This window comes from Alligator mississippiensis, chromosome 9 (genome assembly GCF_030867095.1).
Source record: "Alligator mississippiensis isolate rAllMis1 chromosome 9, rAllMis1, whole genome shotgun sequence".
Classification (NCBI taxonomy): domain Eukaryota; kingdom Metazoa; phylum Chordata; order Crocodylia; family Alligatoridae; genus Alligator; species Alligator mississippiensis.
The window spans coordinates 70,124,214-70,149,767 of NC_081832.1; the positions used below are offsets into that span (position 1 = coordinate 70,124,214).

Sequence of the window (25,554 nt, forward strand, 5' to 3'; positions counted from 1 at the left end):
GAAGCCATCAGGCAGGGAGCTGCCAACTTCTGCAACTTTGAATCTTGAGGTGAGGGGGTGTCTAAAACCCCGAGCCTGGATGCGTGAGATTTTTCAGGTCTTGATTTAAAAAAAAAAAAAAAAGACCTGAAAAAGGCTCCTTACAATTGGCAATAAAAATGGAAAGGGCATGCAGTCTTCTGCTCACAACTTAGTGCGAGCACACGCTCATTCTCCGCCCCGCGGCTGCGACCCTGGAGGTTTCTGCCGGTTGTCATCGCGGCCGGGTTTGCACCGCGCGTGCGGACCCCCCGGCGCAGCCGGCTGGGAGGAAGGAACCAAACACGGCGCAGCCCAAGCGACACGCACGGGGGTGTTCTCCTCTGCCCCCCTCCGCGGCCAGGCCCAATGGTGCATCCCGAGCGCGCTCCCAGAACCTCCCCCGCCCGCTGCCCGGTGTCTGTGGCGGCAGTAGTACATTCCGCTACCCCCCGGCTCCCGCGGCAGTGGTACATTTCGCCCCGCCCCCCGCGCGGAGGGAGACGCCATTGCGGGCTTGTTTGCGCGGCGGCGGCGGCGGCGGGTTACGGCGGAGCTCGCGGGACGGGCCGGCGGCGGGCGGGCGGAGGAACATGTCCACCCCGGCCAGGCGGCGCCTCATGAGAGACTTCAAGAGGTGGGTGTCCGTGAAGGGCTCTGGCCCTGGGGTTGCTGCAAGGGGGCGCCGGGCCCTGCTTCCCCCGCGGGGGTCGGCCCCGGGCTGTGCGGGCCGCTTGGCACGGGGATGGGGATGCTGCTGCCTCGGGTGGGGGTTGGGCTGGATCCAGCCTTTCAGGACAAGACCCAGCACCCCTCGCTCCTGCCCCCGGGGTGTGGGGCCGCCGCGAGGGAAAAGCCCGCGCTTCCCCCCCTTTTCCAAGTCGGTTTGCCACCCTTCCCGATACCCTCGCACCCCCCTTTTTGGGGCTTGACCCACAGGTTGAGAAAGGAGGTTGTTCATAGACATTGGGGGCCGGACGGGACCTCGTGAGATTGAGTCCAGCCCCGGGGATCACACTTTTTATTTACTTATTTATTTATTTAGCAAAAATCTCGTTGGTTTAATAAAAGAGATCCTCTCTGCTACGAGTCCTTGATTGCCTTTTCCTCCAGACCAACACAGCTGCCACCTGGATGCTTAGCCAGATAAACACTCAAATGCCTTTTAAATGGTCCCTCCCAACCCGGCTTCTCCAGGACTCGCTTCTCCCAGAGGAGTCGGGCTGGGAGAAGTCGGATCCCGTCCGGCCCCCGCAGGGTTGTGCCTGTCCAAACTGTCCTGCACGTGGTCGAGGTACACGGCAGCGATGGTAAATGTAGTAGTAACGGCGGCGACTGCCGTGCTTCTGGACTTGGAAACTTTGGACACAACGCGGTGTGTTTTGCGTGCAGGCGGATCCCCGTCATAGAGCACCTTATTTTTGTGTTGCAGTGAGCGTGGGGGTCATTGATAGTCTCTTTTTTTGTAATGGGAATGCCTTGAATTATCCCACTTGACGTAAATATATAGGTATGGTGTGGAAGGTCTTTGTTACGCCGTCCACGTTGTGTGGTTTTTGTCAGCTCTGTGTGAGTTGAAGGCACTGAGACATTCACACAGATGTACAGAAGTTGAGGGCTGGAAGGGACTTCGTGAGAGCATCGGGTCCAGCCCCCTTGCTCTGGACAGGAAAGACAACTGGGGTCAAATAACCCCAGCAAAGTGTGTCCCTTACTCAGGCAAAACTCTTGTTCTCTTTAAAAGGAGTTGGCCTAAATTATTGGAGGCAAAACTCTTGTTCTCTTTAAAAGGAGTTGGCCTAAATTATTGGAGGCAAAACTCTTGTTCTCTTTAAAAGGAGTTGGCCTAAATCACTGGAGATGACTTGGTTTCAGTAGTGCCACTTTATTAGTGGTCACTGTATTTTATTGCAGTATCTGCAAATGTGTAAGTAAACAGTTGACATGGGCTATATATGTATACATAATATATAGCAATGTTAAAAGTTTGATATGCAACTAAAATGTTAGGAATTGAGTTGAGGTTTAGAAGTTAGTTACCTGTCAGCAGTCTTCCCAGGTATTGTATAATGCAAACATAACATCGTGTAGTTCCTTTTAAAGCAAAAAAGGACATCTAAATCCTGTTCCTAATGGTGGGTCACAATGAATATAAAAAAACCTGACTACTTATGGCACTAATGGATAAGAATTGCTTTTGGAGACACTGATTCTGTTGTTAACATCGGAGGTGGATAAGTAAGTAAATAAATACTCTAAATAGATGCACTGAAGCACAGAATGAGTGTGCATTTATCTAACCTAACCATCTTGTACCTCCAGGCTGAGCTCATGTTTCTTTTAAAATGTCAGTCTCTTAACATTAGGGGGAAAGGAAATGCGTTTAGTTTGTTACTAACAATTACTTCAGTCTAAAAGTAACAGCATTCAGGTTGCATGTTTTGCTGTGAACTCTGCTGTGTTTATTGTGGTTGTGTGGTGGTGATGAGAGAAGAACTTGACAGATTATTGGAAGGCTGACCGTTCTTTAGTTCCTTTGAATAAAATTAGAAAAATACTAATTACAGCTCTTAGAAAAGGAATACGGATGCTATAAATACCACATTATCGCTAGCTCTTAAATATCTCTAGGCTCTGTTCAGGCAAGTTAAGCTTCCAGTTCAGGCCATAAATTCTCTGTAGTTAAAGATGTTCCCACAGCATAGTATGGGGGGAGCTTTGTCCTGATTTAAGAACCAAAGCTATCTCAGAACAGCACTTAAGTTTGCTGCTTAGGCTTTGATACTGGCAGGCAATCTGGTTTTTCCGGTAGGAAGAAACTGTTCCCCAAAGTGGTGGGTATGATCTGTTGATATTGAACTGTGTAAATTGTGAAAGGTCAGAAAACAAGGATGCTTAAATACAGGTTGGGAAGGACGCTGTGAATCTCGGGCAGAGAACTCCCTGCTGCTAGTTTGCCTTAGCGGCAATATTGGTGCTTGATGGTCAGCGTCCTTGCTAATATGTCATTCTAAAACATGATCCCTCTTGTGGACCTGAAGTGGTGGTGAGGGAACCAATTGGGGATTTATCCTGACTTCTGATGTACAACAGAATATCAAATCAAAATCTGTTTCTTGGCCTATCCCCTTAGTGCTTGGGTTTCCTTAAATACAATACATTTCTTAGTGCTATGGTGAAGCAAGTTTGGCTGTTTGGTTTGTTTTGGAAGTGCTTCAGATTTCAGGTTGTATGCAAGTATGTTGGAGAAGGCATAGTACCAACAGGGTAGTACAACATCTGTATTAATCCAGGGATTTATACAGTCCTAGGGCAAAGGTCTTGGTCTCTAAACTCCCACTTCATATACAATACTTCTTTGGTACCATGTTTTCCACTAGGAAATTGATGCATTCTTACTAATCCAGAACGTACGTGGGTGTGTGTGTGTCTAAATAAGTTAAGATGCTTCTATGACTCCTTTAAAGCACAGTGTTTTCAGGCTAAGAAGGAATGAAGAAAACAGTACAGCGATGTTTCTGTTTACCTCTTAGAGCAATCGTCCTGCTGGCCAAAATTGTTTTGATTTTGAATGTTCAGAATTTAGCCAGACCCCACGCACCATCTTGTCTACGTTCTTGTAGCTTCCAGTACGTGCATACTATAGATAGTATTGGTTGGTTTCCGCAATAGTTGCAGTTTCAGTGTGTCAATTTGTGGTTATAAATCATTTTGTTTTCGCTGCTGCAGCCAGCAGGAGTGATTCTGAATGTTCATTATTTCATCGTTTGACGTACAGAATGTAAAACCCAGATGTACAAGGTGTTTCATAACTGCTCTTATTTGATGGAGAAACGCATGCAGAAACGCATGCTATGCTTCTCTCTTTTTTTTTTTTTTTTTCTGTTGGTCTGTCTTATTGTAACAAAATATTTGAACAGAAAATCTGCTTCTGTCTTTGGAACATTTAATGTACATATAACCTTAAACTCTGCATTCCATGTTCTTTTAGGATTAGAGAATTCAGCAGATCAGTGCAAACTCTAGACGCGCACACACGTGTATGTCTTTCTAACTATTACCAGATTGTGTGTGTGTGACTTTTTAACAAGTATCTTACCACTATTTTTTTTTAATTTTTAGATTGCAAGAAGACCCTCCTGTGGGTGTCAGTGGTGCACCATCTGAGAATAACATAATGCAGTGGAATGCAGTTATATTTGGGTATGTGCTTTTCTTCCTACTCATTGTACAAATGATAATGCTTAAGGGCTAAATACAGGTTTAAAAAGATAATAAATGATTCTTTGAAAACTTTTGAGACACTTATGTGTTCATAGATTAAGTAAAAGTAAGTTACAGAAACTAAGGGGAAAACTAGCATGTATGCTGTTTTGTATGTATTCACTCCCCCTTCAGAGAGGCACAGTTAAATAAGTTTTTCTCCTGTTGTAGTTTTTGAAGTAAAATATATATATATTTTTTTTAGGTGGTCAGATTTTGTGCCCATGAATAGTGAATACCATTGAACTTATGTGAAGGGTCTAGTAGAAGTTCTAGAAAAGGCAGGATTCTCCTAAAGAAGCATGTAATAATTCTGTTCCACTTAACCAGGAAATCTAGATATGTTAGCAGGGACCAAGCCAATTTCCACGTACCACCCCCACCCCCCCCCCCCCCCCAATATAATTCTCTGGATGCAACTTTTATCTAGATACATTAGCTATCCCGCAGAGTCAGAATCGACTCAGTATCTTGTCATAAATTCAAGTATTTTGTGAATTTGGATTTACCCATTAATTTTAATCTGAACCTGTGCATTGTATAGGATTGTACTTGTTTGGCTTTTTTCCATTTTGACTGGTGTACCTGGAAGGTTGGGGTATATGAATAAGTAGACGAATTCATTTTAATAGAAACATTTTTTTCTTCAATTTTTAGGCCGGAAGGTACCCCATTTGAGGATGGTAAGTAACTAATTTTTTGCCGTTCCTATTCCCCTTCCTCAGTTGTAGATGTATGTAGATATGTACAACGTGAATATTATATTTGTTTTGAAGAAAGGTACATACATTGCCTATACATGGGCTATTTAATTATGATAGCCACAAAATTTAGTTATGAGTCAGAAAAAGCAGAAAGCAAGCAAAAACTGTAAGTGAAAGAGAGGGCTTGCTGTTTTAAAGAGATTATGGTCTTTTGATTGGAGCACTCTTGTTGCCACAGTAACCCACAGCTAACTGAACATTTTGAAGTGAGATCTGCTTATACATAGAGAAATTGAAACATTCAGTAGGACAGGGGTGGCCAATCTGCAGTACTTGTGCCACAAGTGGCACAGGCAGCCTTTGTGTGGGGCATGCAAGCAGATTAGGGAGGGGCAGGGAGCAGAAAGAGCAGGAGATTTGGGCAGGGAGCAGAAAGTAGACCAGCAGATTAGGCAGGGGAAGGACATCAGAGAGGCACTGGAGCTTGTGGGGCTTAACTGGCAGTATACCCGCCAAAAAGGTTGGTTCCTGCTGCAGGAGATGTTATCGGATGCTATCCAATACCATCAGATATTTTCATATCTCCTACAACTAGCTGAGACTTTTATGCTTTTATGGTCACGTCTGGCTTAGTAGTTAGATTTTGATTCTTCTCTCTTTCCTTTCACTAAGAGCAAGTGGGAATCTTGATTTTCTTTTTCTATGCAGATGAATTCTTAGTGGGAAACATTTTAGATAAAGATGAAAGCAAGTAAGTGTAATAACTACTGGACATGCAGAAAGGGAGGCATCAGAACTTCTGTATTAACAATTCCTCATTATTGCAGTGATCTGCAATGAAAGGGGAATAAGAAAGGGAGTGGGTAGGGGCTATTCAGCTTCCCTGGAAATGAGAAAATATCTTGCTTGATTTTTCTCGCCCCACCCTGGTAGACCTGGGGGTGGGCTTAATTGATTATCATATTTCTCAAGACTTATTTTAAGCTTTGTTCATGGGTCCAAACTAAGTATATGGAATTAATCAGTCATAAGTTGGAACCACATATTATGTGAAAATTCAGCTTTTTGTACTGAGTTCAGACTACAGTCTTTTCTCAGACAAAATTCCCATATATTTCAGTGACCAAAGCCTGGGGGAGGTCAGTCCTACTGGAGAGATACTGAATAATTAGAGCACGGTGATGGTTGTGGTGGTTTTTAAGATGTTGAATAACTTCTAAACAAAAATTCAACAGTTTCTCCTTTCAAAGTTGTCTGCTTTGGAAGTCTTTTATCCAGGAGGAGAAAGGCCTCTTAACTTCTGATCCATGGAGCCCTAAAAATTGGCAAGATAGAAACCATGTGGAAATCATGACTGAATTGTACCATAAATTAGAATGCAACTTAGCTCACTTCTTTTTAACTAATTCGTCACATACAGTTATCTGAAACAGTATTACTTCTCAAGTATCTGGTAATTACACTGAAAATCCTGCAAAAGGTCTGCATTTAAGTTAAGATGATTGGATAACCAAAGTGAGATTCTAGTTCCTTTTCTGCATATTCATTGGTCTTCTAAATTCTTATGTAGATGCTGATGTTTTTATCCATAGTAGTATTGCTGTTTTATTAGTGCTTGAAATATAAATAAACATTGAGTCTGACTTTATTTTTGGAGGGGTAAGAAGAGACATTGGCTTTAGTCATAGAGCACATCAGTTAATTTGTCATGTGTTCATGAAGGGTTTTGGTTTTTTTTAATTACCATTACAGTTATATGATTATATGTTTGCTTTTTTGGACAGGGACCTTTAAACTAGTAATAGAATTCTCAGAAGAATATCCAAATAAGCCTCCAACTGTTAGGTTTTTATCAAAAATGTTTCATCCAAATGGTGAGTATTAATGCTTACTTGGCCATAACAAATACTAAGTATTGTAGTGTGATTATACATCCTGTGAAAACTCAGCAGCACTTAACATCTCTTTTTCCTAAATTTGACATTAAGTTTATCAAGTGCTCAGTCAAAAAGAGATGACTTTCTTTGCATCATAATTTCTATCTAGAATAAGTTATCCTTGAATTCTGTAATCGGTGTATGTAGCTAACTCAAATGCAAGCCAGTGAGAAAATGAAGACTGATACCCTGTTCTGTTACAAGCAGCATAGATTTCGTGGGAAGTTCCTATCTTCACTAGAGGTTTTATTTTTGTTTCTTTCAGCGGTCAATTTTTTGCTACAATTAACTGTTTCCTTCTGCATCTTTTTCATAGCCCTCTTATTTTTAAGTATTTATTTATGGAGATCACTTAGGAGTCTCTATTTCCATACTTATTTTTCTGGCCCAGCTCCTCACCTCCATGGTAGACCCTCTAGAACATTGGCTGGAGCCCACAGTGCATGGTTAGTCTGCAGGCCTCATCTAGCATAGGATTGGTCTGCAAGTGCTGTCCAGCACACTGGCCCAGCCCTTCATGTTGGATCTGGCTGTGTATGCTGGCCTGCCACAGTGTGCTGGCCCAACCCTATGCATTGGGTCCAGTAGCAGAGTGACCCCTGTGTGCCAGCCCCAGCGCAAACTGGTGCAGTCTGGCGCACAGGACCACATCTGGGTCTGGGAATTTGGCAGCAGGTGCAATTAATGCTGCTACCACTCCCTGGCTGTCAAATTTTTGGATCCTTGGGGAGACCTGTAAGCAAGATGACAGCTGTATGGGCTGGATCTGGCCTGTGGGCTGGAGGTGGAGCACCCATGCTCTAGAATGAGGGTGTCCTAAAGACCAAATGCACAACTGCTACAATACAAGGAGCTGAATTCAGACTGAATTTATACCCTATACCTAACTATTTGATCTGTGAACACTGCATTTCTGCTTCACTTAAGGTTCCCTTCCTGCTGTCATTTCCTCCTTTCACAGTTTTTATCCTTGCTTATATAGCCTAATTCTGCATCTGTTCAAGTTAATGTGAATTTTGCCATTGATTTTTTTTTCCTAAGCAGGATTGGGTTGTTAGTGCTTCTCCAGCAATGTTCCCAAAGACGTGACACGAGTTTCTCTGTTGCTATCTATGCGAGTATAGAGGAGGGTTGATGAGCTTCTTCCTTACTCCTTATGAAGCAGCCTGCTGCTCTCAAATGCTGCTTGTTCCCGCTGGGCAAGCACTGAGTAAAGATCACTAGGATCCTATCAACTTTCATTCAGTTATGTAGCAGAAGTAGCACAGGGCTGATCGTTCCACCTCACTGGGCATGAGAAATAGAAGCTTTCCAGCCCAAGTTCACATCTGGGAAAGCAGGCTGCTCACTTGTTGTTTTCCATCTCAGAGCTAGACCTTCCAATGCCTGTCTCGCTTTCTTTCTCATTTTTAGGTATTTTTTATATGCCCCCTATTAGGGTTGTCTTTGAGTGCTTCACATCTTTTTTAATGTAGTTTATCCTTCTTCACAGAGGTATTGTTGTGAAGTACTGTTATCCACATTTTTTAAATGAGAACCTGAGGCATAGAGACACTGACAGATCTAAGGAAGGACTTGAGTGTCTTCAAATTAGGCAGCACAAGCAGAATCCAAAGCACAGAGAGAAATGCCTAAGCTCCCAATATAGTGCCTGAGGGAGAGTTAGATTTGGCAGAAGGGCAATCCAGAAAACAACACATGGTGTATGGGGAGCTGCCTGGAAGTAGCCAGTAGGAAGAGCTAAGCATAGAAGTGTTTCTGAATTCCTGCCCTTCCCTGGAACTTCAGAGTCTGAGGGGATAGACAAATGAATACATCGCATGGCTTTGAAAGGAGCCACACACTCGCAGTATGTCAGCTGCTCTGGGGAAATTGGCCATGTGCTTGTTCTTATCCTGAACTAAGTAGAAGGTAAACTGTGGTAGTTTAGCCCTCTTTTATTAGTGTCAGGATTATATCTGCTTTTGATTCTTTGACTGTTTAATGCAAAACGTATGAACAGTCTGTAACGAGATGTCAGGACTCTCACCTGCCCCTACGGAAGGCCCTAACCACAAGACTGTGTGATCCTGCTCTCTCGGGCTTGCTCTCTTTGTGGCCTCTGAAATTTGTTTTCTCTTCTGCTCAGTAGCACAGGTTCAAGAGAAAGATGTGCAGGTGGAGTGTCTTGGCTTAGTTTATAACCTGCTGGTTAGGGCATTCTCCTGGGATGTGAGTGATAGGGGTTTGGATCCACTCAAACTGAGGAGGGCCTAGAAGCAGGATCACTTCATGGCTTTAATCCCCATGCTAGCACATGAGAGAGGCTCCTCCACAACCTGGTTGTGCTGTACAATAAAAGTGCCCTGAGTGCAGTGTTTTGTTCTGAACTCCATGGTATTGGGTTTTGTGAGGCATACTTGGATCACACCCGCTGGGTTGATCTGGCCAAGGGGCTTAGCCTGGGATTTGGGTTCCTGTCTGTTCAGACCAAGACAGTTCTGAACAGGTGCAAAGCAGAACTGAGAGCACATGGAGAATTTTCAGACCACTGAACAGAGTTTTTTGGTGTGCAGTTTTAGACTTGGACAGTTCTAGGTACCCAGGTCTTTGTCCCCTGGATCTTGATGTAAGGGGCTTCCTAGGACCAGGCAAGTGAATCAGAGTTGAATCCAGGTCTCCCCAGTCTCAGGCTAGCATTCTAACCAAGGATCATATTTTAAGTGCTTTTTTGCCTTCAGTTCTGCATCTCCCCATGTAAAACTGGTGTTAGAGCCTGTTATAGAAATTGTCCCCATAAAAAAATATTATCTGCCTTTATTACGTTTCCTAAAGTGCTAAATTAAGCATGAACTGAATTGCCATACTCTAAAAGTGTATTTATTCATGCAGTATTTCAGCACAACCAGCTATAAATAAAGTGGCAGGATTTTTAAACAATTCCTATGCTCTGATTACAGTTTATGCGGATGGTAGCATATGTTTAGATATTCTTCAGAATCGCTGGAGTCCAACATACGATGTTTCTTCTATTTTAACTTCAATTCAGGTAATTTTTTAACTTTTTATTGCAAGTAAAGTATGATGACTTTCTGCCACAGAACAGTGGATTCAGTGACATAGTTAGCAATATTCCATGCCAATGTACTGTAGTCCAAGTTGTTGAAAAGTAAATTGGAAGCTTTTTAGCTCCTTTTAAAGACTGTTAGTTTCTGAACTAAGTATAGCCTGTTGTTATATTTCTACGTAACAAAAATAATCGTTGTAGGGAATTTATGTAGGAAGATAGTTACAGATTTGGATTCCTTTATTGGCAACTATTTCAAATGTGATATTGAATGTAAATGTTTGTAATAGAACTTGCATGTGAAAGTTTTTAGCTATTATATTTCAAAGCCTAAGTTTATGAAATTTTCAGTCAGTATTATTGCAGTCCAGCTAATTGGATTGAATAAAATTAGTCTTGAATTTGTTACAGTACAAACTATCCTGTTTTCCCCCTAGTGGCTAGTTTTGTTTTTTCATAATGATATTTTCTATGACATTGGTCCAAATATCTGATTTTGTTTTTATTTCTTTTTTTTCCCCCATTCACAGTCTCTGCTTGATGAACCTAATCCAAACAGTCCTGCAAACAGTCAGGCAGCACAACTTTATCAGGAAAACAAACGCGAATATGAAAAAAGAGTTTCAGCTATTGTTGAACAAAGCTGGAATGATTCCTAATAGATGGCTACTTTGTTAATCTTCATCCTCATAATCATTGTGTACAATTTAACTCTGAATAGAAAGGCTACCAGAAATTAAGTGCCACAAGTTCTAAGAATTTGCATACAAATTGTTTGCAAAAAATTAAGCCCTCCAGTTTAGAAACTTTAAAAGCTTGTGTATCTTGATTAACATACTTTTTATTGCATGGTATGAACTAAGTTATTGCTACATAAATTTGTAATATATCCTGTTTGTATTTTTTTCCAAGTGTATAATGTTGGTGTGCAGTTTTCATGACAGAATATACGCATTTTGTAAATCTGTACTTTTTCAAATATTGAATGCCTTATTTTTGAATTCTTTAGATTTTTAAAGTGGAGAAAAGCACTTAAAGTTTTTATATATAAATATTACATGTAAAACTGTTAAATACATAACCTCAGTGCAAGATGTTCTGTCACTTTCTGTATCTCTTTCAAAGGTTCAGTTTTAGCCTTAGATTTTTCTTTCAATACATGCTGACACCATGCACTTTACAAATGTTCAGAAGATTTTTGCCATGATGCTTAACATTTGTCTTCAGTGGAGACATGCCTATCTAATCTAGGCTTAAATTGTTCCTGTAAATCTCCTCACTTGTATGAGGTAAGAAAGTATTTATCACCCCCTATTTTGATGGGGAAACCAAGGCGCAGATACAATAACGTGCCAGTAGTTACTGTAAATCAGTAGCAGAGGTACAAACAGCACTTGGATCACCTGGCGCTATCTTTCTCTTGCCAGTGAGAGGTTTATTAGATTAAGATTTTGATAATTTGTCATTTTCAGGGAAGGTATTAATGATTTAATAAGTTGATTATACAACAAGTAAGCATACCTATAGTGCAATTTCTGAGTGCCTCTGATAGTTCATATTTTTCTGATGAATTTATACATGAGATTTTAGGCAGAGTAAAACAATAGGATATTTTTATCACAATCCTTCTTCCATAGGGATTGAAAAGCATTACCTAATCTTTATGTATCGCTGGTTGTTGTTATAATTTAAAAAAAAAAATATTTTTTTTTTTAGTTTAGCTTGGGTGGGGGGGGAAACAGTAAAGCAATGAGGTTCTTACCTGTTCCTCTTGGGAAACAAATTTCTGAAGAAAAAGTGTCTGCAGATTATTTTATGAAATTTTATTTTGATGGGGGGAGAGATTTGTCAATTTGCATGTTTGTTTCTTAGTTTATTATTAAAATGAGGAATGTAATGGGGGGGTCCCCCCACTTTCCCCCTTCATTAATGGTGTGGTAACGTCTCCTTGCAATCTGAAAGGCAGGCTGGGTAATATATTATCATATCTGCTTTAATAGCTTTCACATGTTTTTGTTTTATTTCCCAGTGACATCAGCGTGATCACTTCTTGTCTTCAAATTTCACCTTGCATTACATGCTTGCCTACAACCCCAGAAACTCTAATGGGATTTCACAAATATAATTCATGACCACTTGCATTTCCAGTTTTAGTTAACAAATCTGCTGAGGATGCATATGCCAGAGTATAATTCTACAGACTCTCCTGCAGCTGTGATGGTTTTCTATTGGTAAAACCTTCTTATTGTAAAACTATGTAGACATTGAAAATATGTAAGAAACAGTTCTGTCAAAGGTGGCTGCACTTTGACTTTTCCAAACTCTGTTTAAAAGAGGAATTGTTTAAACCTGTACAAACGAGTACTACAAAGAAAGAAAAGTATATGTCAAAATGCTGCTTTAGTATTCCCCTGGAAAACAGCAAGTAGCATTTGGCCAAAGTTAGGTACTATTGGACATATCCTGTTCCACCTGCTAAGTATCAGAATGCAAGCTTATTCCACTGTGCTGAGTCCCTAGAAAACCACTAATGCAAAAGGTGGGCTTTTCATAGCTGAATCTGAGGCACATTACAAAGTAGATGCATTTTAATGCTTTTTTCAGGAACTCTGGCAGGATTGAATAGGACTGCATAGAGCTTAATTGGTGGAACAGGATCTGGCCTTAAGAGATTTTATATTATATGAATTAATGGCATATAAAAGCAGGCTTATCACTGCTAATGCAGTGAATTCATATTCACTGTGTCATAACTGCGCGTGGTTATGTAATTTCTAGGTGTATCGACATCAGATTGCAGAACTGATTGGAATATCAGTGCTGCACTAGCAGGAGCTGCTACACCAAAAAGACTGTATGCAGGTTTTTAGAATAGTGTATTCAGTAAGCAACAATCTTTTTATATTTTAAAGCCAGTATTTATCCTTTGATCTATTCTGGTATCATTTTGAACACTTTAAGATTATTTGAAAAATCATCATAAAGTGGTAGGACTCATATGCTTATCTTTTATGACATTCATGGAATCAGTTTCATAATTCTTTAAGTATTTCATTTGCACTATTTTGAGGAAAAGTCTAAGGATGGAATTCACCGGTTGGTTAAAAAAAAAAAAAATTAAACATTTAAATGGAGCTACTGTTAGGCTTTACATTTCCAAGATTAACAGTAAAGGTGCTGTTTTCTAAGGGCTTTTATACAGATGCTTGGGGGGGGGGGGGGGGGCGTCTCTTTAAGTGCCTGAGGTGTCTCGTGTATCAAATGAGCTTTAGTAAGGAAGAGTGACTCATGCACCAGGGAGCATTCAACCAGGTTAAGTGTGTACATTTTCTGGGAAGACTGAAAAAATCTTTTCTTTTTCCTGTTCTTTTTGCCTTCACAGAATGATAAATACTGTAATGTTCGAAGGACAGGAAGAAGTCAGATTATCAGAATAATCTCTCGAGTCGGTGAGAGCAAGCAACTGCTGGTCACTGATTCCTTACATTGGGGGTATGCAGTCTCCCACATAGAGCTTTGGGTTATGGAGACCATGAAAACCACTAATGCCCTCCACCTCTAACACACAAAAGTGCACATAGTATATTACAAGACAGTAGCTCAAAGCATTTTTTGTTTTGGAGAACTGCCATCAAGTTCAGTGTAGAACAGGGGTGGGCAAAATATTGCCCATGGGCTGGATCTAGCCTGGGGTGGGTTCCTCGGTCCTGCCTGCTCCAGGCAACATCTGGCCCATGGTGCATCCTGTAGCCCCTGGGCGCACAGTGGGGCTGGGGCAGCTCTGCAGCTGGGCTCTATTTCTAGACAGCCCAGGTGACAGTGGCTCCTTCCAGCTGCTGTCACTGCCAGCCTCAACCTCATGGAGATGAGTGGGGACCTGCATGCACAGCTCTGGCCTCGGCTTGTTTTGCCCCAGAGTGGACCAGCTGGGGCCCATGCACAAAGCCCCAGGCTGTGCACAAAGCCCCAGGCTGCTCCAGATGCTCCACCCACGATGAGTAGCAGCGGTGGCTGTGCAAAAACTGCTGTTGGGCATGGCGGGGGAAAGCAGGCACCTCGCCTTTGCTGCTGCTGGGACCTTTTTGCTGCAGTCACCCAGAGCCCGTGTCTGGGCTGCCCTGCAGCTCTTTGCTGCTGTCACTGCTGTCGTCACCACTGCCACCAGCACTGCCTCTGGGCTGCAGAGCAGGGTGGCAGTGGTAGTGGCGAGGAGCCACAGGGCAGCCTGGGTGTGGGCTTCAGGTGGCAACAGCAGAAAGGGCCCAGCAGTGGCAAGGGGGATGTGGCCACTTTTCCCTCACACTTGGCAACAGCTTCTGCCCAACCATTGCTACTGCTGCTCATTGTGGGTGGGGTGGTCCTGGGCAGGTCAGGGCTCTGTGCGTGGGTCCCAGCTGGTCCTGAGCTGGTCCACTCCAGCTGGGATGAGTCTAGGATAGACCAGGGCCAGGGCTATGTATTCAACTGCTCCTGGGCACCAGTGGTGGGGAGGAGCCATGGGGCATGTGGGCTCCAGGCTCTTGCGGGAGGGAGATGGGGCACTGACTGGCCTGTGACAGCACCTCAAAACTGCCTATGTGGCCCACTGGCCCAAATAATTGGCCACTCCTGGTGTAAAACCTTGTTTTGTTTGGTCAGTTATGGTGTATATGAGAATAACTTACTGTTAAATATCTTGAGACAGGAATTTTCTTTTTCTCCTCTAACTCAATAGATTATAAATAGAGTTTATTGATATAGTATGGTTAAGGAAAGCCACCTCATTATTCCCATTTAAGATCTCTGTTGGGATGACTGTAAAAACACTTGACTGGTTAAACAGCTGGTTTGCTTTGATTGCCACTTCTCACATGAACTGATGTTTTTAATGATAATTCATGTTCCTCTCTCCATTGCATCTGCCTTTTCTCATTTTATATTAAATTGCATGTATGTCAGGGCTGGGGCTGACTTTGTTACTTGTTTATACAAGGCCTGGCACAGTGGGACCATGGGTACAATTGTAATACAAATAGCAGGCATGGGCTGTCTAAAAGAACATTTGTATTTGCTGACAGATACTTAAAAGGCATTTCTGTAGTGAAATTTTGCCAGGTTATTGCTCTAAACAGCACAGCATTATAAGGAGTATTATAAATCTGCTCTTTAACGGTGAAGTAAGAAAGCAAAGTACCATATTTACTTTAATATACAATAACCCTGAATATAAGACCCCTCCCTCCCCCCTCATAATAAGATTCTATACATGGAGAATTGCAACAGATTTATCAATTTTCCAGGTGTAGAATTAATCATTAGAGTGTTGTCTTGAATTCATCCCCTACTGCTGCTGCACATGGGGAAATAGTGGCTATGGGGTCAGGTGCCCCACTTGCCCTCTGCCCACCCACCCACCCTACCTTCTTTCCCTTGCAGTCTTCGTGCTCCTGTTTACTGTCACACCCTGCTCAGGCTCTGCTCCATCCCCAAAGCCAGTGTAGAAGTGAGCTACATGTGACTGTAAATGGGGAGGGGAGAGAAGAGGGCAGAAACTGCAGAGGGGAAAAAGAGATTTCTGTGAGTCTAACTGTGGTCCTAGCTCTGACTGCTGCAAATTTCAGTTCAGGTACTCCATGAACACACTCTCTGAACACCACTTGTACCACCTTCTGCAAATTGCATGGTAATAGTCCAGAGCCAAAAAGCTCATGACTTATATAGTTAATTGGGCTGGGCCCCAGCAGAGTCAAGTGTTTGAAGCAACAGCAATGCCATAGCTCAGCACTGCTCAGTACGTGTGGATCCTTTGTGGCGGCTAATTAGCCCCCCCACTAGTGACTGGAACCAGTTGTTCTTGCCACAAGTCCTGGGACCCTCCAAAAATGTATATTCACATGAGGCACAAGGCTGCCTGGTCTGTCTCTGCCCTATGGAGAGTGGGGCCACAATATCACATGCGACCGGCTTGGGTGGGGGGACAATAGAGCCCCTCGGCTATGTAGAAGTTTGCTGTGTTAGCAACAAGAGGAAGATTAGGGGAAGTGTGGGTCACTTACTGAAGTACTCTGCCTTTTTCTACCTCAGTATTCACAGGCAGAGTCAGCTCCCAGATTGCTGCACCTAGCAGCACAATTTGGGAAAGAGGCAAGCAGCTGACAGTGGTAAAATAACAGGTTATGGATTATTTAGAAAAGCTGGACAGATAGAAGTTCATGGGGCTGGATGTGATGCTCCCAAAAGTGCTCTGGGAGTTGGCCGATGAGACTGAGTTGCTGACTTTGAACACTGAGGCCAAGTGGGATGATTGGAAAAAGAGAAATATAGTGCCCATCTTCAAGAAAGCAAAGAAGTATCTGGGGAATTACAGACTGGTCAGTCTCACCTCAGTCCCTGGAAAAGTCATAGAGTAGATCCTCAAGGAATCCATTTCTAAGGGAGAAGAAGAAGGTGATGAGGAATAGTCAGCATGGATTCACCAAGGGCAAGTTGTGCCTGACCAACCTGATTACCTTCTATGATGAAGTGACTGGCTCTGGATGCAGGGAGAGCAGTTGGTATACCTTGACTTTAGCAAGGCTTTGGATATGGTCTCCCACAACATTCTCACAGGCAAGCTGAGGATGTCTGGGTTGGATGAATGGACTGTAAGGTGGGCAGAAAATTGGCTGGATTGTTGGGCTCAAAGGGTAGTAATCGGTGGCTCGATGTCTAGTTGGCAGCCAGTATCAAGTAGAGTGCCCCAGAGGTCAGTCTTGAGGCCAGTTTTGTTCATGGTCTACATCAGTGATCTGGAAGATGGGATGGAGTGCACCCTCAGCAAGTTTGTGGATGACAAATTGGGGGAGTAGTAGATACACTGTACGGTAGAGCTAGGATTCAGAGAAACCTAGACAAAATGGAGGATTGGATCAAAAGAAATACCAAATTTGGTAAGGACAAATGCAAAGTCCTGCACTTAGGACTGAACAATCTCATACATTGGTACGGGCTGGGAACTGACTGGCTAAGCAACAGCTCTGCAGAAAAGGACCTGGGGATTACAATGGACAAGAAACTGAATGTGAGCCAACAGTGTGCCCTTGTTGCAAAGAAGGCTAATGGCATATAGGGCTGTGTTTTAATAGGAGCTTTACCAGCAGGTGAAGGCAAGTGATTGTTCTCCAGTATTTGGCACTGGGGAGGCCACATCTGGAGTACTATGTTTAGACCCAGGGGCCACATAGAGGGTTTTGATGAGTTGAGGTGGGCCAGGTCAGCAATGCCCTGTCCCCCTGCAACAACTCGCAAAAACTTATGTGGGATGTGGCCACAGGTGGGCAGGGAGCAGTCTTCAGGAGTGGGATGGGCAGGTGAGGCTGGGATCATGGGGTAGAGTCATGGGGTGGTGACAGCGTGAGATCCTAGGACAGAGCTGCGATCCACTCAGTGCACACCCCTGCCCTGTGGGTGAGGGGGTGGCAGGGTGCTTCCAGGGTGCTAGGTCTTGGGAACCAACTAGGGGGAAGGGGGATGGGGGTGTGTGCAGCAGAGCTCACCCAGATGGTGTCCACAGCTGCCCCCATGGCACTTTGCAAGAGGCTAAGCCCTGTCTTGGGTAGCCCACACTGCTGTGCTCCAACCTGTGCCCACTGGCCCAGCCCTGATCAGTGTACACATCTTTTGGCAGGGCTGCTTCTCATGGCTGCAGCTGCCTGGGTGCTGTTTGACTCTCCTCACCTCCAGCAGCAGCTCCTCCTGTTCCTGCTGTGTCACTCCAGGTGAGGAGGAAACTTCAGCTGTGCAGCTTCTGCCTTAGCACATGGGTCTCTGGCATCAGCTCTTGGCTGCCGTCCACCCAGTGTGGGTGGCTGAGTGGGTGGAAGGCAGCTAGGTACTGGAGCCAGAGCCCTGCATGCTGGGGGAGGAGCTTCCTGGCTGAAACTCCCAGTTGCTTTCCACCCACTCGGCTGCCTGATACGGCTGGGCAGGGAGAGTGGGTGGAAAGTAGCTAGGAGTGGAGCCAGAGCCCTGCACATTGGTGCAGGAACTGCCCAGCCTTGGCTGGGATGATAAACGGTTGGGGATGGTCCTGCTTTGAGCAGGAGGTTGGACCAGATGACTTCCTGAGATCCCTTTCAACCTTCATTTTCTATGATTCTGTGATGTTTACTAGACATTTAAGGCTGGTGAAGAGAGAGGAATAATTGGAAATGGGAAAGTAAGGCACTACTCAGCTGTGGGAGTGAAGAGGCAGTCAATGTGTTTGACATAGTGGTTCACCATGACTTGAAAAAGAGTTGGTGCTGAGCAGGTCTGAGTACAATGCGCAATATATCTTATTCAGATGGGCTGCACTAACCTAGCCTTGCAGTAGGTTCCCATCAGTGTGTTTGTCCAATATGGGCCATACGAGCATACTCAGCATGGGCTGCATTCAGTCCACTTCACAACTGGATTCCATGATTTGTGCACATTCTGCTTCTGGCAGCAGTTTAATAATAGCCAATGTATTTAATTGGGCTGGGAGGGAAGGGTTTGCTCACATACAAATATGAGGGGCTTTTTTTCCCATGCTGATTTGGGGAGGGACGGGGGGAATGGGACAACCTCATCTTATATTCAAGTAAATACAGTAATCTTCAGTTTGTTCTGGGGAAATACATGGGTAGTGGTTAAGTCAGTGCCTTAAAAAGATACTAATGTGAGAGGATATTGTTCATAGTACAGCCTATACTTAACTGAACCAGCTGGGTCTTTTCCTCTTTTGGATCAAGTAAAGTTACTTGTGGATAAAAGGCTAGAACAGACGTGTTAATCACTTGTTTGGGGAGTGGAAGTGGCGGGGGGAATGATGATACCTGTGTACTGTTTCTAGAGAACTGGGCACATGACAGGGGTATTAGAAAACAAGTGCCTAAAACTGACAGTAGTCACGTTGTATCTTTTAAAAAATATTTTCTATTACAATACTGCAAGAGCTATTTAGATGAGTAATGTATCAATGCTATTTTCCACTGTAGTCACAGGTTTAGACTAAATCTAAGCATGTCCAGCACTTGATAAATATGTGCTCTTATGTTAAACTATTAAAAGATTTGAATAACGGGAATATTTTGAATTTGCCATACCCAGCACTTCTTGATACAGTCCATGGCTTAAATGAGTTGTTGATTGTCTTGGTAACCCAGGTGGTTGATTTAAGAGGCAATGTCAACAAGAGACCAATATACAGAAATTGGATTCTGTGCTAGCCCATCACAAATACCTTACACAAACAGCTGCTTTATTTCTTTTGACTTCTCCACAAACATGTTGTGTTAAGGTCAGACTACATAAATGCAAGCAGTACTTATGGGCTGAAATACAGAAATCCAAGTGTCACTGTAGGAACTTTCACATTGACAGCAGAAATGGGTCTTAGTATTTTTGCCATTGACACCACTGAGAGGTGATCCCTTGCCTTTAGGAAAGTGGCCAGTTCCCAGCTGGATTTAATGTAGGCAATAGGTAATTGAAATTACTTTGGAGTTTCTGTAGTAGAGAGCAGGGTGAATCTATTTCTGTTGTGAGGAAAGGGATACCTGAGGCCACCTGCTTGCATAAAGTCTTGCCCTCTTTTTGGGCTAGTCTCTCCTCAGTCAAGCTGGGGAGGAGGTGACACTGGCCCTGGCAGAGCCCGGCACAGAGGCTGGATACATCCAGTCCAGATAACCACTGAGTGGAGGGATGGGTCAGCTGCTGAGAATAGATAAGCACCGCTTGTAGGAAATGGAAATAAGTGTTCAAATAGTTGAGAGAAATAAAAAAGGAAGACAGACAGGTGTCCACCATTTAATCTCATGTGGCATGATTTATTTTAAAGCAGGGAGGGGAGTTCTTCCTGGCTCAAGTAATAGCACTTCTAGCTTCTGGTCAGCTGGTACAATGAGACTCCTTCCACATTTTCTGCTCTAACCACTACCTATAGCTAAAGTTACCATCTCTCCTCACTTTCCTAATTAGACCATGCTGGTCCTATTATTTCAGAATTTCTAGGACATCTATTATTACTGTGGCTTGGATATTTCTATATGTTCCAAGAGTCATGGTTGGAGAGGGATGTAGAATGATGATCCTTCACTTGTTCTGCTTCCCCACATCATTTACTGTTCTAACCTTGCTGTACCAACTTTGTGAGAAGCAAGGCTTTTTTGGTGGGTGGGTGATATCTTTTATTGGACCAGCTGTGTAGTTGGGATAGACAAACTTGAGTCCAAAAAAGTTGAGGACCACTGGTTTAGAAAGAGCTGATCCTGCTGGCGGCAGGAGGAGAGATTACTTGACCTTTCCAGGTCCCTTTCAGTCCCTTTTGTAGAAGTAAATGCTACATACAGTTTAAGGTGATATGATCAGTGGTCCACATGGACCTTTCTAAAACATTTACATGTGGCAGTTCCTTTATAGGATTTTCTCTTAAGCACAATTCAGGCATTTAAAACTGCCCTGTTAAAAATAATAATAATCCAAAAAAAAGCCACCATCAATAAAGGTGCGAGTAGGGAAAAGAAGTCTGTTACTTTATGTGACTTTAAGCTTTTGCTTTCTGCCTAGTTTTAAAAGAGACAATAACAAATGGAACAAGAACTGCTGCCAAGGCAGAGCTGAGGGGCTGAAAATCAGCTCTAGTTAATAGGTACAGAAGCTCTTGTAAATAAACTGCAATAAACTAATTTAGAAGTAAAGAATGCAGTCTATGCTGTTTCAGCGGGTGGTTTTGCCTCCACTTTAAACATGTTTTACAGCTCAATATTTCATCCAAGAGTGGTTTCCAATTGGCCAGGGCAGCAATTCTCTGCTATATATTTCTTATGGATTTTCCTTTTATTGTCCCTATGGTCCCGTCTCATGAGCAGAAGTTGGGAGCTCAAATTCAAATTATTCAAAGTGTTCTTGCTACTCTAGTAAATCTTAATAAACCAAACCTACTATTTATTACTACCCCCAGCTGAGCCCTGCAGTATTTGACATTCGTAAGGACCATAAAGAGGGCCTGGGAAAGCTTTACTGGGGCGGGGGGAGCTGGGACAGAGAAAGTTAGCCTCATTTCCTTTGCAGGAGGCTTGAAATAAGTAAATGCTTCCTTACTGCTGACTAGAATTGTTCTCTATTTAGCTTTAGGCTGCAATCGTTTCATTGCAGTCAGCTCCTCCTCCCCAGTTGTTTTAACACTAGTCAGATTCTTGAAAACCATAGAAAGATGATGATCTGATGCTTTTCAAGTCTTAACCCCTTCTTCATGGAAAGAGCTGTACTTGCAAAACCCCAAGGCTTGCTATGCTGCAGAGTGGAACATGTCCTGGTCTACGTTAATACGGCTTTCATTTATAGTGCTACCTTGATGAAGCGTTATAGGATGATACTGCGTATTTCTTCTGTGATGTCAGTAGGTTTAGAACAGACAGCTGAGATTCAAGCACCCTGGTTCCATTTCCAGCTCTGATGCTCATCTTCTCCAAGGTCCTGAAATGTCTGAGGTGCTTTATTAACTAATATTTATTTGTAAGGCACTGGTAAAGACTAAGAGGTTTGAATCATCTCACTTATATAACTGGCACTGGCAATTACACTAATAATTTAACTGTTTTACTGTTGATCATACAGAAACAAGCAACAAGATGTTGATAATATCCCCTTGTATCCTTGATTCTAAAATTCCCAACACACAGACAAGACCACCAACTTCCCCCTGTTTCTGTGATACAGTTCATTATTAGTACAACCGTTGTGGTACACTGAAAACAGCCTGCTAGTTGCATAGATAAAATAATTGGACTTTGATACTGAACACCATATGGGTCATTGTACTGACTGCATTCTTCATTTTTATATTTAATTCAATAAAATACAGTTTTAAATTTGAGTAGCAATAAGGAATTTCTAGTCAGCTGTACAGTGGAACTCATTAAATCTGTTCCAGAATTATAATTTAGGTCCACAGTACCCAGCAACTTAACTTATGAAATCATTATTGTAATTTAGAGGCGATTACCTAGAACTTTCCAGAAAGTTTATTGGTGGCAGTAGGGGTTTTGGTTAACACATCTGATTATCTGTCTGGAATTTAAGCTATGCGATGCTCTATTCAAATGAGATTTTCGTAATTTCTCTTGGTGTTTGACAGAAATTGAAAAGTATAAAAAAACCCACAGTAATTGATATCTACAAATGTACTAGTAGAAACACTTTGGAACCTTGGGTTCCAATGGGCTGTGGGATCAGACCTGACAGAATAAGTGCAAGACAAAGAATTCTCTTTTTAATAAAGATTAGCAATTTCATTGCTTAAAAAAAAAATAAAAAAAAATCACATATTGATTAAATTACACAGTAATCCAAATACCATTCCAGTGACTTAAGAGGCACTGGAACAAAACCAGAAGAACACAGTAGTGGTGCAGGCATACTAGTTGAGAAATGGGTATTAGGTGCCTGTAGAAGAAAAGCAGTAGTGTAGCAACCTTGTTGTACAACATGCCCTCGCTCATCACACAGAATAAAGACAGTGGAGAAGCAGTGTTAGTCAATGCTCTAAACAGTATTAAAACATCTCTCAAGGAGGGTAAAGAGTGAGACCTCCAGCTGTCTGGTTGGGGATGTGTGCTATGTGAGTAAGTACTCCCCAGGACCGATCAACCTAAATCAGACTTGCTAGGCATCACACAGACTTGTACCTAAAAGACTGAGGACATGCCACAGCTCCCCATCTCACCTGCATGGGCCTTTTCTGGGAGTTCGTCTAGATCCATGTGTTTATGTGAAAGGAAAAAACAGATCCCTGCATAATGTTTTCTTTGATCTACAAATCTGTGATTGTAAACCTGTTTTTATTAAAAACCCAATTTTCTTAGTTTTAAAAGTTTTGATCATAGACATCTACCATAAGCTGGTTTGGGAGTTTAAAAAAAGAAAAAATCAGAAGCAATCCTTTCTCGAATGTCCATCATATTGAGAGTCCTTTTAGAAACAGTATGTTCAGTTAAAACTGGATCCTCCTTTAAACTGATCCTGTGTCACGATGGAAATTTGAAACTTCTCCCATGCACTAACGTTGATACTAAAAATAAAGAGAGACAATGAAAACAAGTTAAGTGCTTGTGACAGAAGTGCTCATTGGCAGTGAAGCAAATGGTCCTCAGAATTTTACTTCACTGAGACACCATGCAGAAAGATTAAATGAGTATGTGGTACCTTGCAACAGAAAAATTTGTACAATACTGCTAATTCTTTTTTGATAGCTAGAGCCTACTTCTAGCTATTCAGGAGACATATACTTGATTGTTGTCAGTAGATGCAACTTAAACACTTAAAAGTAAAACCTTACTATCAAAATAGCCACCAGAAAAATCACTCAGAATGTTTATCCTATTTTCTTCATTTACATTTATGAAGCAATACTCCAGCTAGGCTGTAGTGGTAAGAAATGTAATCATGAAGCTGACAGATTTCTGAATTCAACATGCAGACTGTAGAAGTGTGACTGCCAATAGAAAGAGAATGAAAAAAATCAGTTTTTCTTGGCACCAAATATAAATTTAGATGCTAGATTAGACAACTTTTAAACAATGTGTGAAGAACTCGCTCCGATTTTGATATACAGTAGTATTAAAGGATTTCCTTAAAGTAAAACCCTACAAAGATTATAAGCAATTAACTCCATTGTTTCCTAGCATAATTTGTGGTACAGTAAGTGCTCAAGGTGTAGCTTTATTTTATCCTCAGTAAACAAGAGGGGGAAAAGCTCTCATACAGATTGCGGTCTTGGCATTTCAATTGATTCTGACAGCAAATGGATCCAAATCATCTACCTCACCTAGATCCGAATTTTAAATTACAGTTCAGTTAACTAAAGATCAAAACCAAATTTGAGAGACAGGAAGCCAAATGTTTTCAGTTTGGCAACACAAAGTTATTTCAGAGAAGTTTAACTTACCTGTACTCCCCTCACCCCCAAAATGCAATTCCCAAGTAGACATGAAGGACAGCAGTGTATCTACTTAAGACCTTCAAAAGTTCAGCTAAAAGAGCAGTGATTTCAATCACTTTTCCTATTAGGCACTGTGTTAACATGATTTTTCTTTTTGTCAGGAACAATAAAGAAAACCAAAACTTAACACTTTAATGGCTACACTGATCATTAAAAACATAAAACAAAGCAAAGCCAAACAAAACCTGAGGCACACTTTGATATCAGCAAGTTCAAACACTTCAAAAAGCATGACTTCAAACTTGGCATCACATCTCTACAGCGCAAGGTCTTTAGGTTTGTTTTTGACCTTAGTTACCCAATTGCAGCAACACCTTTGCTTAAGGCCATTTGGTAGGGAAGGTGATTTACCAGCCTTTCACCTCACCTGCACCCCATTCAGAGAGAGTAAGGCTCTCATCCTGCAATCGTGCTGAACCACAAACAGGTGAGCAATCCCTGAAGGCAAAGGGAGCCGATTGCGCACACGCACGCTCCACTATCGAGTCCTCACAACTCTGGACAGGACCGGCTGCGCCGCCGGGAGGAGGCAGAGCCAGGAGCCCCGTTCTGCGACCCGAGCACAGCAGGGCCCAGCTCGCAGAGCGAGACACAAAGCTGCCCTGTCAGAGCCCGCGCGGAGGAAGCTGAACAGCGCCTCCTGAACAGATATGACTCAGAAACAAATCCTGTCACTTGAGTGCTGCCTGATCCCAAATGCAGAACAACTGCGCTGTGCAAGGAAAGCGGTGTCTTTCGGACCAGGTGGCAGCGCTCCTTCAGGGCTGCGCGCCCCTCAGTGCGCGCCCCAGACGCCCCCGAGCCCCATCCTTACCTTCCTCATCAGCTCGTCCCTGGTGGTGAACCGGGGGGAGTCTTCCACTGTGATTCCCTCAGCCATGTCCATGACCTTGTCCAGGAGGTCTCGGCTGTAGCTGCACCAGAAAAAGACGGGGCCTGTGAGGAGCGGCCAGTTGTGTGGGGCCTCGCGCTGCACCTGCAGGTGGAGAGGGGGCGGGGCCACACCTGAGGGGGCGGGGCGGTACCTGATAGGGCATACCAGCAGGGGGCAAAGCCACACCTGCAGGAGGGGGAGGGGAGGGGAGGGGCGGGGCCGTCCCTAATGGGTCACACCTGAGGGGGGCGGGGCGGGGCCGCACCTGCAGCCCAGGAAGACGTGGTTGGCCCAGACCATGGAGAGCGCGAGGAGCTGGTCGAGGCGCGCGGCGGCGGGCGTGCCGTCGGCGGCCAGGTGGCGCAGCAGGAAGGCGCGCCGGGCCTGCCAGTGCTTCTCGGTCTCCGAGTAGGCGCGGAAGCAGTCGGGGACCGCGACCTCATCCTCCTCCTCCTCCTCGCCCACCATCCCGGCTCCCGGCCGCCCCACTCCCACCATGCCGCGCGGCGCCGGAAGCAGCCGCCACGGAGATGGGAAGGCGTCGGCTAGCGCGGCCCAAACAGCTGCCCGCTCTATCTCGCTGAGACGCTCTACTGCTCTGGAGGACTGGCCCGGGATGTGGCGCGTCAGTGTTCTGTCGAGCGGCGGGGCTTGGTGCCTATGTGCGCATGCGCCCTGGGTCTCCCAAGCCCTTCTCCCCCAGGGCCATGGGAGTGACCACGAAGGGCCAG

At 43.5% G+C, this 25,554-nt stretch overlaps 2 protein-coding genes across 2 annotated transcripts; one reads left to right on the forward strand and one right to left on the reverse strand.

The window, feature by feature from the left end:
- The first annotated feature begins 517 nt into the window (after positions 1-517).
- On the forward strand, positions 518-11,898 carry UBE2B (ubiquitin conjugating enzyme E2 B). The gene is made up of 6 exons (XM_014597667.3): positions 518-655; positions 4,141-4,221; positions 4,939-4,964; positions 6,770-6,859; positions 9,862-9,950; positions 10,499-11,898. The coding sequence occupies exons 1-6, from the start codon at positions 612-614 to the stop codon at positions 10,625-10,627; spliced, it is 459 nt and encodes a 152-aa protein (XP_014453153.1). The 5' UTR covers positions 518-611; the 3' UTR covers positions 10,628-11,898.
- Positions 11,899-22,199: 10,301 nt separating this feature from the next.
- Positions 22,200-25,338, reverse strand: CDKN2AIPNL (CDKN2A interacting protein N-terminal like). The gene is made up of 3 exons (XM_014597659.3): positions 25,089-25,338; positions 24,764-24,863; positions 22,200-23,019 (listed from the first exon to the last, which is right to left on the reverse strand). Exons 1-3 carry the CDS (start codon positions 25,319-25,321, stop codon positions 23,008-23,010), a joined length of 345 nt encoding a protein of 114 aa, XP_014453145.1. The 5' UTR covers positions 25,322-25,338; the 3' UTR covers positions 22,200-23,007.
- Positions 25,339-25,554: the final 216 nt, after the last annotated feature.